The following is a 16,121-nucleotide window of genomic DNA, read 5'->3' on the forward strand; positions in this document are numbered from 1 at the left end:
GCCGATGTAGTGGAAGATGTGGAATGCATGCAGTCGTATGGACAATTGGCTACGGCGGAAATGGGGGGGGAGGGGGAGGGGGTGGCAGGATTCGTACTACTACAGAGCAAATGTGGGCCACATTCTTGGATAATTTAACCACGCCACTACAAGAAAGCGAGCAAGTCTATTAATATTTCGGACAAGTGTCCAAAACCTAGAAGACAATTTGTCTGATTTTTGCGTGAATGTGCAGGAAATTTCTCATTTGACGTGCAGGACAGGATTTTGGCTCTAAGGGCTTCCAACGGGCCTTTGGAGCAGGTTGGAACCGTTAAGAGCGGTGAATTAAACAGCACGTGAACTCGGTACCGATCGGATGACTGTTCATGCAGACATGTTGGAAAAATTATTATTATAATATAATACACCGACCGTACACTGTTAAACTTTATTTCCGATGTTGATGTCATATGCATGAAAAACGCTTAGTGCACATTTATGGCTTCAATCCTACCCCGGCGGACGTGCTTCGTTTCTCTTGTGTGAGCGTATGTGTGTGCGTACAGTGCGCGTGTTTTCAAAATGTCAATTCCTTTTTTTTTTAAAGCACGATTATTCCTTGTAACTCTTGGCATTGCCCACCGGCTCTCAACTGAGAGTGGAAGTATTACAAATTAATTAATTAATTAATTCCTGCATGCCGCACACACCAAAACAGTGCAAGCGCACCATTCACTGAGATATCCCTCACGTAGACGAACCCACAGCGCTGCGTCAGTTATCCCAGAAGCGAACCAAATGCCAAGAATTACTTGAATAAGATATGAACTACGTACGCACCCAACGGAAACCAAGTAAATTTTTCTTCGGGCGCTAGGAAACCTTCACCCTCAGGAAGCAACAAATTTCTAAAGCGAGGTAACGGTAACGCAAGGATGGTGACGAATTAGGAGGTCGTCAGACTTCTCTTTAACAAGACATGTAGTACAAGCGTCACAATTTTTTTATTTTAAAATAGTAAGCAACTTTCGATTCACGCACGCCAATCACAAATCAGTGTTTCAGGTTTGGAACGCGTTATTTGCAGCGCTGCCATATGTCCCATTTAACAGTATCTAAGGCACAGAGCAGGCCATTTTGTTCATTTCAGCCGACCCATGGTCACACGCAAAGCCAAGCATGTACCTGAAACAGTTCTGAAATAATTGCAACAACTAAATCGCCCGACAGTTCACCTTGGCTTTATCTCGTGTTTTATCCAAACACGTGCTCCCCACTGTATTGTGTAGGCCTGCTCATCTAGCTTTGTATTTCACCGCCCAGAGCCTGTTTGGCCAATTCGACGCGTGGCCGCACTTGATTTCACTCACTGGCGCTCGTTTCTTGCGTTTCTTTGTATTTACTTGTGTTCCTTGCCTCTCTTCCTGTCTTCGCACAAGTCCACGTATATAGTGGGCCACGGCTCCCGCACAGCTGCCTCAATTAGGCGTCATTAGGCGCCGCTGTAGTATTCAGTTGCTCGGTTTTGCGTTCCCGATGCTTTCGGCTTTATTGTCGTTACTTCTTTAGCAGTTCGTGGACGAGCGGGAGCCAGATGTGAGCATAGCACGCTGATTGAAACTGGGGCGAGGCTTCATTAGGGAAGCGAGGAAAAATGGACTACCGCATGTTCTTCCTCTCTTTCTTTATTTTCGCGTCCGTACCTCCTCTCCCTCCTTCTCCCGCCAACTTCCCCCGCTCCCCCCCCCCCCCCCCCGCCTTGCTTGAGTTTGTCCGTTTCGGGCAGCTATTTAGGGAGATAACCACTATACGACGGGCACGTGCCGAGCAACAGAGCGTAATTCAACACAACGAGGAACCTCGATCTCGTACACAACGTGAGCCAGAAGTCGGCCTTTCTGGCTATGTAGTTAGCTGCACCCTTACGCACAACTAACCGGTAAAGTGTTCTAGCTTGTATGAACTACAATGTATGCCTCACCACGGTCTCTATGCCACAGTACCTGTTAACGCGTAGGTAGGGATTTTCTTTTCGTCTCTTCTCTCTATCTCTCTCTTTTCATTGTGATTATTTTGTTGTTGCGGCTGATCTTATTTGCTTGTTTCCCTTTACGTCTCTATAACCCATCGTGGAGGGTTCAACGTACGATTCACACGGGATACCACGAATGAGAGTTCCGGTTGTTGCAGGTTGTTGTCATTATTTCGGCTGCTCGACCGACAGGATTATTCGTGTACTACAGGAACACTGGGCAATGAGGTGTGGAGCAGCGGACGGCTACGGCCTAATATTTCGCCTTACGAGCGCAAGGCACATGCCATTCCCTAACGTGCACTGAAATTTCATTGCACTGTCGCTTTTGCTTTCCGCCCCGAATAAGTGAGCGCCCTGTTGTCGCAAATTGAAACTGCTACTCCGTGGTCAGCAGCAGAACGCCCTGTAGCTGCCAAGAAAGCGTTACATATCCACACTGAAGGTACCGCTGACTACAGTTTAAACGGAGTAGTTAGACATTAGGTGCAAGTTCTGGAGTTCTAACGCCAATTGTAGAAAGAAATGCGATAACAGGGTGTGCAATGCGTGGAAGGGCGAAAGTTTACAGCCAAAGTAAAGCAGTTAATGACAGGTATAAAGGCGGCGAAGTAAGATAGCAAGCTAGCGGACACTTAATGCACTCTGGAGCTACACTTGGACTCGCTAACTTCATACAGTGCAGCGAAGGCTAGAGCACGTATCAGCCAATCATGAAGCGAGAGCCGGCTGCGTGTTCGACAAAAGGGACACAGACCTTCCCCTTTTTCAGCAGGGCCATACGGTGACATTTCCATGGCGTCGACGATGCGTGCAGTGCGATCACAAAGTGGCAATGAATGGGGGAAAAAGAAAAAAGAAACATCCTTGTGGTTCTATCCCGTAGCTTTCACCATCATGCAAGTAGGTAACGAGGTGAAGCACACACATGCCATGGCTACGGTGGTGACAACGTTTACCGCTATGAAACATAAAGAGAGAGACAAAAAAGTGAGGAAAGGTGAATAAATTAAAATGACGGAATTGAAACCTAAAAATACAGAAGTGCGAGAGGGAGAGAGAGAGAGAGAGAGAGAGAGAGAGAGAAAATATTTATTTGTAATGAGATTGGGCGACTTCCTCGCAGGGTGGAGCCCTTAGTTCAGGGCCCCATTGGCTCGTGCCACACCGCGTGCCCGCTGGATCAGCCGTCGCTGCTCTTGCGGGTCTGAGCTGGTCAGCGCAGTCTCCCATGAGGAAGGTGAAGGTGAAGGAATAGGGGAGTAGCTCGGAGGGTGTGGGCACTCCCAGCTGCAATGATATACTGCGGGCTTTGCTCCACAATAGGGACAGTATGAGGGATATTGTGTGGGCTGGAAGAGGTGAAGATAAAAGAGGCAAGGAAATGAATTAGTTTGAAGCGGTCGCCACGCGACGGCGTCTTCTCGATTAAGGGAATTATGTGGTGGAGGGAAGTGTCTCCTGGAATCTCTGTAGTGTGCTGGAGGGAAGTGTCTCCTGGTATCTCTCTTCTGGTAGCCGCAGGTTAACGTGGTGGTCATTGCACGCCTGAATGTTGGAATTAAATAAAACGAACTCAAGTGAAATAAGGTGGCAAAGCTTGGAAATTAAAGAATCACCCGCGTTTGCACAATGGGATAAAAAACAATATGAAGTTCGAACACATTTTGACAAATAAAAGCGATCGGTGAATGGCAGCAGTGGTTAGAATTTTTGGCTAATGCAGCTGTCCACAAGCCGCACCGAGGCCCCAAGGCTATGAAACAAACTATGGTGTATGGGTTCGGACCACTTTGATAGTCTTGTGTTCTTTAAATGCACGGTGTTCGAGCGCTTTTTACATTCCACCCCCGTCAAAATGCGGCCGACGACTGAATCCGCGGCCTCCCGCTGGGCAGCACTATTCCACAGTAACTGAGCTAACTCGACAGGCACACATTAAAACCTCGTTGTTATTTTTAAGGTATAACGAAGGTGATGCCCGAATTACTTCGTTATGTTCATGACTTCGTTACATACCATGCTGCATGTACTGCATTATGAATCGCCATAGGCATTTCAAGAGAAACTTTAGTTACTTCGTGATAACCATTATTTTGTTATATCCTCCTTTGTTATTTGACTGTATTTGGGGAGATTATAGGTGATCCGTTCTGAAGCCAACATTACAAGCTTATCTTAATACTGAGATTCCTTTTTTACTCTAGTAAACTCAGGAATGTACCGTCAACCACAAAAGTTTACGGACCATGGGATCTCGTAAAACGTTGAATTTCCGAGCAGGCTCTAAAAATAGCCAGTAAATCGGAAATCCCTACGTTGTTCGCATATACTAGCGCCGGCTGGAAATGCGAACATCAGGCTCCGTTGTGAAGCTAATGATATATTCAGTTTTTTTCTTAGATTTCTTGGTAAATTTCGGTAAATTGGTGAATTTCGTCGGGGACTGTGCTGCAGAAGTAACGAGAACTTGGCGAGTTGTAATATGTTCATGATCTGTTCTTCATGATCATAGTTTTCGTTCTCGTCTGTTGTTGCGCTGACATATGAATTTTAGAAATGTCGCTTAGAATGGGACGGCACTTTAGATCTTTTTATTATATTTACTAGAGCTAGTTCACTGAAAGTCCTTCTGACTGGCCTCCGGGGCATCAGCACAACATAAGAAAGGATTTATTTATTTATTTATTTATTTATTTATTTATTCGTTTTTCTGTTGCAACAGCAACTTCGGCTATATTGCGTCCCTCACAAGGAGCATAGGAAGATATCTTCAAATAGCAATATTGCTTCTAGTCATTGAAGCAGCTGATGCACCACTGCACTAGAAATTTAGTGCTGTTCTATACTGTACCCTCAAGGTTATTCCTGCCGTGAACGCCTCCCAGGAGTAACAATTTGGTTAAGCTGATAATCCATGTTGGTTTTAGACATCAGCACGAACAAAAAAAATGAGAACATAATGTGCACCGCACGTATATCTTTTCTGTCTGTGTCTTGTCGCGCCACGTCTAAAGATCGCGAAAGCCTTTCATTGTTCAGCACTTACAGTCGCATTACATTTATGTGCACTAAACAGTAAAATGAGAGATGCCTAGATCGTATAACGTCCGAATACGCAAATTCAGTTCCCCAAAGGCAGATATTCTTTCCACGCCACGAATATTAAGTCTTCGTTCAAAGGATAACGACTTCGTCTTACTGCTCAACGGCAACCTTCTTAAGCAGGAAGTCGAGACTGCCTTCTCTCCCTTTATCTCATCTCTTTGTTCCAATCGCTCCATCTCAAACACGGAACTCTTCTTAAAGGGCTACTGCCACGTCTTTGCTGCTAAACTTATCGCAAATTCTCCCATTTTTGATTAGTTTTCGTTTCACCAACTTCCACCCATCTCCGCCACGGAAGCCTGCCGTATGCCCTCTCTTACGGTACATTGAACTACTACAGGGCAGAGCTGGAGCCACCTTTTCTTAGTGTTTATTCCTTTTCAATCTCCTTCTCTTGTATGCCCAGGTTTTCTCGGAAGTCGCCGACACGGGAACGGCAGCCTCGACCAACGAATAGAAAGGCTCCATCATTTGCTAGAATATTCCGAGACTCGCGCTTCCGTTGCCGGGGAGCTCGGCTCGACTCGGCTTCTGTCTTGGCGCCGCGGCACGAGCCTATATATCCACGAATCCGAATAGGTGCGGGCGGCTGTGAAAAGCCCCATGAATAATGCATGTTCGCACAGGTCCCGGCGGCTGCTTGCTTTCAGCAGACCCGGCAGACGACATCGCCAAGGACGTTGACGCCATTTTGTTTGCCAGTCGTCTCCGTGCTTTCGCGACGCTACTCGCGCTGGTAACGCGAATAAATAAACGATGCGTTCTCCCGCGCGCGCCGACGCGAACGCACACGTAAGAGAAGCGCGGGCGTTGTAAGCAAGTGTGTAAAAGAACGTATATGTAGTAGGTATACAGTGAAAAGTATGTACGGCGTGGGGGAGCGTTAAGTACACATAATGTGTGCTCTTCCCTGAGTGTCGCAAACTTTGCTGGTCGGTTAGCTGTAACCAGGGTGTGAAAGCCCCGCACGCGACATGCACGGCGAAGAAGGACTAACTTAAACGCGTGTCGTTCGCTTACAGGCAGGTGTTTTCAGTGTGAGCTGCGGAGCCGGTCTCGTCATTAGTCTTTGGATATTTATAATTTCACTGTTATCTTCTGTTCGGAAGTGGTAATCAAGTGCGACACGGCTGCAAGAATAAGCGATACGGTGAATCTATAGAGTACCCGTCACTTTTTCTCCGTACTGGTGCCATTAATTTTTAGCGACAGAAATAGACCTTAGCTTTAGTCGGTACGCGGGCACTGCCGTATAAAAGAAATGTGCTTCCATGAATATACCAACCAGTTCAGCCATCCACCTTTCTGTAATGTGCACTTTTATAGTGCAGACATTTCGCCATCGCTGCTGGAGATACCGTTACATATGCGAGTACCGCATAAACCACAGCTAAAGTGTCCTTACCATTGTTTGTCCATTTTAATTTCCTAATTTGTTTGGGCAAATATATAATTTCCTTATCAGGGAAGTAAAGTAGCCGAAGGCATACTGCTTCCAAATTTAGTCGAACCCCTATTTAAGCTTGCCTACCAGAGACGTAACTTATCATGCATTGTAAGATGTATAGAGAACTTGAAATCGGAAAGCTAAGTGGTCGTACTTTAGTACACAGCCTCTGTTCGCTGTGTTACGTCTCAGTTCGGCGGTGAGCATTGCTTGGACGTTTGCCACGCGGCAGTCCTTTCATCAGCGCGTGCTCCGACGCTGGCGGGGCCCGACATAGACTGCGACGCGCAAACAAAGGAGCTCACTTCGAGGGGACGGATACCGCGATGATCACGCTAGCTCAACCTGACCCTGCCGTGGTGAACTAATTGAGTAAAGGGCTGAACGTCGAAGGGCTGCCGTGGGAACAGCGTCGACCTCGCATTTCTGGATTGCTACGTGCTTGCGCGATATGTGGTGGCGAAGGTGCAACATAGGAGGCAGAGCCCGGCAGAATGGTGCGGCATCATGTGAGGAATTTGGAGACCGATTCGACGATCGTGATTGGCCGAGATATAGGCATCATTTAACAGGGATAAGCGGGCTAGTTGGTGGTCGTTATTGGAATCCATCATGTAACCGCACGAAAACAAGGGACCGCACGAAAACAAGCGCCTGTCCTGTGTGTTCCTTCTTTGTCCCTTGTTTTCGTGCGGTTACATGATGCATTCCATATAGGCATCAGATTCCCGAGCCTAGTCTCCTACGGAAGACGACGTGTTTTAAAAGCCGATACCATTGGCGCAGTGGGAGGTGGTGCTGACGTGTCCTGGTTTGAACTCCGACGTTTAATATGCTCCTACATGGAGTGGGCTTGGGCATGTGGAGCCAGTGTAATTATTGTAAAATAAACCCTTTTTCCTTCATTCCTATTACAGGACGTACTAATCAATGGGCTTGGTGGATTCCTGGCCCAAATGCCACTTGGAGCCGCAACGGCTGTCATGGGCAGCGAGTCATCTACGCATCACGAGAATCGCTCTGTACGTCGCCATATGTAGCCGGCATAAATTTATACAAAGCAATGCATCATGTAGAAATACACGATAAAAAAAAACAATGTCGCATTCTCAAAGATAGTCATCAGGCACAACTTCTGCAACAGTTTGTTTCGTTTTTGTCCTAGATAGTCAAAAACGTTGCGCAGGTAAAAATACAGAAAAAAAAAACAAGTACGGTAGACCTCGCGATACACGGTAGAGAACAAAGGGGGAAAGCTGCCTCATAAATCGGATTTTGCCCTCGGGATTTTAAGAAGCGAGTAAATTGGCCGTCGTGACTGCACAACCTGCGTTACACCAGCTCTCTACACTTTCCAGAGTTTTCGTTCACCATAGCATGCGCCTTTGACATACTGTTATATATCGTTTGCTATGTCTCGGTTTCTCCCTCTCTCTCTCTCTCTCTCCGCATTTATTCACGCATCGTCTAATCAATGCAAATGTAAAGTAAAAAAACGCAAATAAATTTATGTACAGATTATAGAATGCAGAGGAGTACAAGTGCTACATTTACGTGCGCAGGCAACACAGACCAAGTGAAGTGGAAAACGGGATTTCCTTCCTCCCTTCCCTCGATGGCACTTTGGCCCGAGCGCCTAAACGATGCTCGTCAAGAAGAACCGAAGCTTAGGTTTCAAAGAATATGCAAGACGAATGGAAACGAAGGCAAAAAGAACTGATGGAGCCCCCTCACCCCCTACCTTTCTTTTTTTTTTTTTCTTCTTCCAGCAGAAATAGAAAATTCTCCCGCAAGCGAGCTCATATACGCTACAAATCCAACACGCGAAGAATTCCAAATCACCTTTTAACGAGCGCGACGGCAATTCGTGGAAAAGAAGGAGCGCGCGACGACCTCCTAAGGTCTTAGTATGGCTACGAGGGCCTATACTACAATATCGATAACAAAATAAAACAATGTTAAACAAGAAGCGCACCGATAATATAAATGAGTGTGACTATGGGGCGGGATCTGAAGGCTCGCCCGTGTATCTGCGCAAAAAACTACAACGAGGTGCGCGATCGCTCGTCATGGCTCCCCTCTTTTAACCGAAATCTTGCTTCCGAGTATGCGAGCACACGTCGTAGAGCAACACAGCTTTCACCTCTACTGAAGGTCGCGCGCGTGTGTGTGTGTGTTTTTCTCTCTCTCACTCGCTTTCAAAGCTTCTAGTCCCGCAGGTTTGCGTCCACCCGCCTTGGTTAATGCCTTGCTCTCTTTAAGGAACCAAAGAAATAAAAAATTAGTTGTTATGTTTCCTTGCAATGTAAAAAAAGAAACATGTGTAAAGAGAAATGAAAGCCGATCAAGACACAACCTGCAGAAGACGGGAGCCGAACACCACATCTTACGCATAACTCGTATGGTACTTTACCAATTAACGCTACCCCGGCGGAAATCTTAGGTGTTTGTGTATGGGTACGAGATTAGCCGTAGGAGTTTCTCCCACGTGTCCCTGTTCAAGCTGGCGTTTCTGCACCCAGCTTCATGACAGACAAGAATGTCATTAGATCAGTGGCGTCGGGGAGCGGTTTGTGATGACAATCAAGATCAAGCGACAAAAGCTGAGTTATTAGAGGTCTTGTCCCATGGCCAGCGGGCGCATAATTATTTAGGGAGAACCAGAAAGACGACAAGAAAATACAAGATAGAACGAGTGTGATTAAGAACGTTGTTGTTAGTGGCATCCCATCTTCGTTGTCCCATTAGTCCTATGTTCGTTGTCTCGTATTCTCGTCTGTCTAGTTGCGCGCAACCTTCTCATCAAGAATGAATCTTTAGGCCCACTCTCCTGCTCGTACTCGAACGCCCTTAGTCGCCCGAAACGCTAAGTCGGCTAAAAAAAAAAGAAAGAAAGACTTATAAAGCTTTGGCACGCTGACAAGACGTGCAGATATCTGCACGTCTTGTCAGCGAACGGGGACTGCTGAAGGTAACGGCGACTGAAAGCAGTCTCGAATCCACTGACAATAGCGCTCCTTCGTAACAAATTGCCGCACATGAATTTGAAAATTTGCAGCGACTTTTCCACTGTCTTCCGCGCAAACGAAGCATAATACCACCGACTATAACGGTATTTCCAGGGCTTTTGACGGTGGACGGTTTGTTGCCCAACCTTGTGCTGACGGCACTCAACACTATGTCGTTTATTTACCTTAACTCCACGCTCATTTCATTCCTGCTAAAGAGCTAATTGCTTATATGGAAGCAGTGCTGCCAAAACGTGGAGAAGAGCAATTATGTGAGCTTCCCCGTGAGTGGGATAGGTCAGAAATCTACAGAATCGAGTTGGTATGGCGAGATTCAGGGAGATAAAGAAAAGAAAAAGGAAAGGAAGGGGGGTTACCAGGTTGCACATAGTTTGCAACCCTTCAATGAAGAATGGAGAAGAAAATGAAAAATAAAATAAAAGGAATGACAAAAAATACAGGTGCTGTGGCCACGCGCACAACACCGTTCAATATATGTTGAAAGTCGGTCGGAAAATGTGCTCTAAAAGCGCCGCAGGGCTCTAGTGTCTTCCTGTGTGGATGTCGATTGATACCATGGTCGCTCTATCATGGCATCTGCTAGCTCTCTGTCGTCCAATTGAAATATGGTGGACGTTCCGTGTTTTTGTTATGGCAACGATTAGAAAAAGTCAGTTGAAAGTAAAATTACGCAGTCACTCGTACGACAGGGCAACAAGCCTCGAAAAGGGGCATCTCAACAAACGCCTGTCCCTAATACATGTATATTTGAGACCGTGTCACCTTAGATATCAACGGCAATTCGTTCTTTATTCCCAGTGGCAAGTGCGAGCGCTAGATTTCGCCTACGCTACTTATCGCACCTGTGCGTCTATGAATTGCGCTGATGCTATTTCTTGGACAAGCATTTTAAACGCAAGAGCGACTGTTCCGGAAGGAAACCGATCAAAGTTCTTTAGAACCACCAGATATGAAGGTACGTCCAAGTATACATTCGACGACTTGTTCAGCGCTCTGACCAAGCCTTTAAACCAGAGCTGGTGCTCCAGTAAACTGAATATCACGCGACTGCGTATCGGTAGCGATACAGTCACGTCTCTGCCTAACTATGTTTCTCGAAACAGGTTAATTCTGTCAGAAAAGTAGAAAAGAGAAAAGCTCCAAGATACCGAAATGCCGCCGACAAGCAAACCCAATTTGATCATCCCGCTAAAAATGCGACGCGCTCTAACGCAGTGTCAACAAAGCTCGAGATGGCTGGAAGTTAATTACCGCACGTTCTCTTCGAATCAACAAGCCGCGCTTCCTTCTTTTTTTTCCCGCTAGAGCACTCGAGATTGCCGAGGGTGTTCTTGGTCACGCACGAAACCCGATCGACGTGAGAGAAAAGCTCAATCAGGAAGGAGGCACCGTGAGCGAGGCAAAAGAACGCGGCGGCGATCTGTACGCGCGCACTGGGCGCGCTGGTGTGTGCGAACTGCCGGCACCTCGCTCTCGACAGGCCACCACAGAGGAGCCCCCTTCATGCACCCCCCGCGCACAGCATGCCGGCGTAGCCCGAGAGTGCGTACGATCCCTCGCAAGCAAGCGACACACACTCGCGCGCGCGGCGACGCTTCGTTGCCACTCGCAACGGGTGACGCGGGATGGCTGTTGGGGAGGAGATAGACGCGCCAGCAGCAGCGATCAGCCTCTACAGCTCGTTGTGAATACCGAACCATTATCTCCCTTTTTCTTTTTGCTCGCAGCGGCGCGCAAGCCCGCGAGTGGAGCACAGAACAAGGCAGGCGCATTAAAAAAAATGTCGAGAAAGCACAAAAAAAAGACGAAGACAACCCCCCCCCCCCCCCCCGCGTCAAGCGCAGCTCGGAGAGGAGGGCATGCACTTGTTCCCACGCGCAAGTGGTCTGCGCCGCATTTCCCGCTTTGTTTCTGCTCGCGCGTCGACACCCCGGCGCTGCGACGAGGGAAGATCGCTCAACATGTGCGTCCCATGTGTCGGTCGTCGACCGCTCGTCCCTCGCACTTGGGGCTTTATTATTTACCGGCTTTCTTCGTTACTCCCCATTCCGCGCGAAAGAGCGCGAGAGATTAAATACCTGCGCTCTTTGGCTATAGTTGGTACGCGTGCAAGTGTTCTCGTCTGTGTACGGGTATGAGTGAAGCAGGGAAAGTTCACGGTTGCTTTCTCCTTCTTGTATTTGTTTTTTTTTTTCTTTTTCACGTCACGGCCCCCGACATTTCTCGCAAGAGTGGTGAAGCCGTGCAGCGTGAACCGGGAACTCTCTTGAGGCTTGAGCTTCGGGCAGCCGAGAACAAAAAAAAAAAAAAAACGTTGAGAGTCAAAACTAACCCAGCTCTGACTCTGTCGCTGCGACTGTACTGGCATCTGCAGTAAATAAGGCGTGCGAGAGAAAGGATACACAGGAATGCGCAGACTGTTCGGGCGAGTGCTTCCTTTGAGTTGAACCGCTTTTGTATGGAGGCCGCTGCTGGAAAAACCATCACATTTTGTTTATCAAAATGTTGCCCTTAAATGCTCGATTCATGAAAACACAGCATTAATCATCTCTTGAGACGTTTCAACAGCCCGGTTGAAGCTACTGCATGCTCAGCATGTTGTCAGTTAAATATATACACTATAGCCTCGTCTGGCCATTCCAGGAATTGCTGCTTGTCTGCACCCCCCCCCCCCCCCCCCCCGCCGCCCGCTTCGCATTGCTTGTACCGGGAAAAGCGTATGTTGATAAGAGGAGTAAATTTATACCATGTGCCCGCAAACTTGTCGAGATCACTGCTCTTACAGCCACCGAGAAAACAACCTCGCTGATGAACGAAAACTCAACTTATATCATAAACAATAAGAAAAGGGATACAGAACACAAATGCAACGATATAACGACTGAATGAAATGACAGCAGCGATGGTAGTACCGTATATATATGGTCCATCACAAATTACATAGGCCCACTGAAGAAGACGCTGTATTACCAACCGAACACGACGTGTTATCATATACGTGAAACTATGCCCTGTACTTATCTCAAGTTCCCGTTCGCTCTTATCGCTCCGAAGCTCAAATCTCCACTGAAGCAAGCAGCGCTATAGCGCAATTCTTATTTACGAATTGTAAACATCTGTGGCAGCAAGAATACTAGATTGCCTTAGCGATAATTCTATAGCCGATGACCCACTTTTTCCTTTTTTTTTTCTCCGATTAAGAAAGCGATCGAATTTTAATCTCGCTGGGGATCAGCTAAGGCTTTCTTGGTCGGATATGCTTTCTCGTTCTGTGTTATTGAATAGTGAATAATAGTCGATTTAATCAAAGATGGAGGAGATGTAATGCTTGAAAAGCTGGCGGCTCTTTATACGAAGTGTCTATCGACTGCAAGGGTCCCAGAGAACTGGAAGAATGCAAACATTATACTAATCTACAAGAAAGGACTCGTTAAATAATTGAATAATGGTAGGTTCTTTAGCTTACTCCAAGTACTACAAAAAATATTCACCAAGATAATCTCCAACAGAATAAGGCCAACACTGGACTTTCGTCATCCAAGGGAACAGGCTGGCTACTGCACAATGGATCACATCCATGTGATGAATCAGTTAATCGAGAAATCCACAGAATACAATCAGCCTCTATATATGGCTTTCGTAGATTATGAAAAGGCATTTGATTCAGTAGAGATACCAGCAGTCATAGAGGCATTAGGTAATCAAAGAGTACAGAGCACTTACGTAAATATCTCGGAAAAAAACTACAGAGATTCCACAGCTACCTTAATTCTACACAAGAAAAGTAGGAAGATACCTATAAGGCAAAGGGTCAGACAGGGAGACACAATCTCTCCAATGCTATTCACTGCGTGTTTGGAAGAAGTATTCAAGCTGTTAAACTGAGAAGGCTTAGGGGTAAGGATCGACGGCGAATACCTCAGCAACATTCGGTTTGCCGATGGCATTGTTCTATTCAGCAACACTGCAGACGAGTTATAACAAATCATTGAGGACCTTAACAGAGAGAGTGTACGAGTGAGGTTGAAGATTAATACGCAGAAGACAAAGATAATGATGAATAGCCGGGCAAGAGAACAAGGGTACAGGATCACCAGTCAGCCTCTAGAGTCTGTGAAGGGATACGTTTACCTAGGTCGATTACTCACAGGGAACCCTGATCATGACAAGGAAATTCACAGTAAAATAAAAATGGCTTGGAGCGCATACGGCATACATTGTCAGCTCCTGACTGGAAGCTTACCATCATCATTGAAAAGGAAGGTGTACAATCAGTGCATTTTAGCGGTGCTGACATATGGGGCAGAAACTAGGAGACTGATAAAGGAGTTGGAGAACAAGTTAAGGACCGCGCAAAGAGCGATGGAACGAAGAATGATAGGCATAACGTTAAGAGACAGAAAGAGTTTGGATCAGAGAGCAAACAGGTATAGTCGATATTCTAATTGACATTAAGAAAAAAAAGAAGCTGGGCAGGTCATGTAATGCGTAGGTTGGATAAACAGTGGACCAGTAGGGTTACAGAATGGGTGCCAAGAGAAGGGAAGCGCAGTCGTGGACTGCAGAAAACTAGGTGGGGCAATGAAATTAGGAAATTTGCGGCTGCTAGTTGGAATCAGTTGGGGCAGGACAGGGGCAATTGGAGATCGCAGGGAGAGTACTTCGCCTTGCACTGGACATAAGATAGGCTGATGTTGATGAGCATGAGTTGTTGACGTCTTTTTTAAGGCCTGCTGCACGTTTCTCTTAGTTTTACGGAAGCAATATCAAACGCCCGCTGCAATTTGAAAAAATATATATAAAGAGTGAGTAAATAAGAATATTACTTTTTTAATATGTGTTGCAATGGGTATTGCGATTACTAGGCATTCTCGTTTTCCTTTCTTTTACCATTAAGTATAGCTTCCACGACACCAGAAATAGAAGCCATGGACACGATTCACGTGGACTTTGTGTTCGCTGTAGTATCTTCAGCAAAGCTCTATCCCGTACGGTTACGTGCGCAGAGTTGGTAAAACAAGTGTTAGGACGAGACTGGTGTAAACAACACACCCGCGTACAAATACGGAAAATCTCGCACGATACAGTGCCGACGTAACTGTGCCGCCATCCTTCTTTTTTTCTCGCTGTAGAGACCACCTTTGTGAAGCTATATCTTCACCTGTACGCCGGCTTTACGTTGAGAGCAAGCTTACAGTTAAAGGCGATGCGCGCGCTCGAACTGGTAAAAAAGAAACAGGTTGTGGTCAAAGCAGCACTTAACGCAGTCGCATTAGTTGCCTTTTGTCACAATTAAGTATCCAGTGAACGCGAGTTTTACGCCTCGATAAGCGCATGTATAGCGAAAGAAACTTACGCATGCAGAATTGTATGGCACTGTTGAATTGAATCAACGCAGCACAGTTTTACTCCGCCTCTCCAGCGCCGCTCAACTACTGGCATTTTTATGACGGTGATGATGATCGTGATGATGATGATGATTGTGATTCTGGCGGTGCTGGTGCTGGTGGTAGTGGTACTGGTGGTGCTACAGAATTATTTAGCCTGGCATCCCGTGCTTCAAGCTACTCCATAGTACTTCATAAAGGCACCTAGTCAGAATCTCTTAATCAGAAAAATTCTTAAATGAAAAAGAAAATTGTGTTATCGTCGCCGTTTTCCAGGGACTCTAGGTCGAAACCAGTGAATGCGATAAAACTTCCGCATGAAGTCGCTGATGTTAGCGCGACATGATATTACCACGAGCGCGGCAGTTAAGGGTTTTGTGCCGTTGTTCTCGCAGAAAATAGCGAAGCCAACATGACTAAGTAGTAGCTAAACGCCCCAAGAGAGATTATTTCGGAAAGCAAAGTGCGATTCGCTTACCATTCGGTCCGAAGCCGAGTCGACGACGCAGTGCAGGTACATGGTCTGACCCAGCTGCGTAGTGACGTTTCGGACGTTGGGACTCCGCAGCAGATGGTCGTACTCGTCGGGGCTCAGGCCGCGGGCCATGCTGCCTCCCGGAAGGAGCAAGAGCCGACCGGGACCCCGAGCACCGTGGGACGCTGGCTGCTGGGCCACGGGCAAGCTGTTCCGGCTTCGGCCGCCACCGCTGCCTCCGCCGTCTGCTGGTGTGCACAAAAAAAGAAACGCAGCGGCGGTGAGAAACACGTGATAGAAGCTAAAAAAAAGTGTGAAATCTTTAGCTGATCGTTTCAAAGCTTTGTGAAGCGCTGAAACATACGAGGTTCAACGTCCCAAAAGTGCACAGTGGGCTTTGAGGGACCCTGTAGCGAATAGCTCCGGAATAATTCCCCCCCCCCCCCCCCCGGGGTTCTTTAGCGTGAGCCCAAATTACGGACTGATTTCTGACTCTTGGTCAGAAAACATAGCGTCGGTCAGGTCATTGCTCCTATTTCTATGTCGCCCAAGCAACATCAAACGCATGCAACGTCAAACGCATGCAACAATATGAGGCAACAACGTCAACGAATATATACCAAACAAGCATGTTAAAGGGACCCCCTCCTCCCCCCCCCCC

At 46.9% G+C, this 16,121-nt stretch overlaps 1 protein-coding gene across 3 annotated transcripts in view; it reads right to left on the reverse strand.

Annotated features, from left to right (window-relative positions):
- LOC142572321 (kin of IRRE-like protein 3) overlaps positions 1 to 15,710 on the reverse strand; it is a 34,884-nt gene extending 19,174 nt beyond the window's left edge. For all 3 annotated transcript variants that reach the window (XR_012826041.1, XR_012826040.1, XM_075681331.1), the window contains exon 1: positions 15,464 to 15,710. Coding sequence is in view for 1 of the 3 variants with exons in the window: in XM_075681331.1 (XP_075537446.1) it covers positions 15,464 to 15,592 (129 nt within the window). In the remaining 2 variants the exon portion in view is untranslated. The remainder of the gene's footprint in view (positions 1 to 15,463) is intronic.
- Positions 15,711 to 16,121: the final 411 nt, after the last annotated feature.

Source organism: Dermacentor variabilis, chromosome 2, assembly GCF_050947875.1.
Source record: "Dermacentor variabilis isolate Ectoservices chromosome 2, ASM5094787v1, whole genome shotgun sequence".
Lineage (NCBI taxonomy): Eukaryota > Metazoa > Arthropoda > Arachnida > Ixodida > Ixodidae > Dermacentor > Dermacentor variabilis.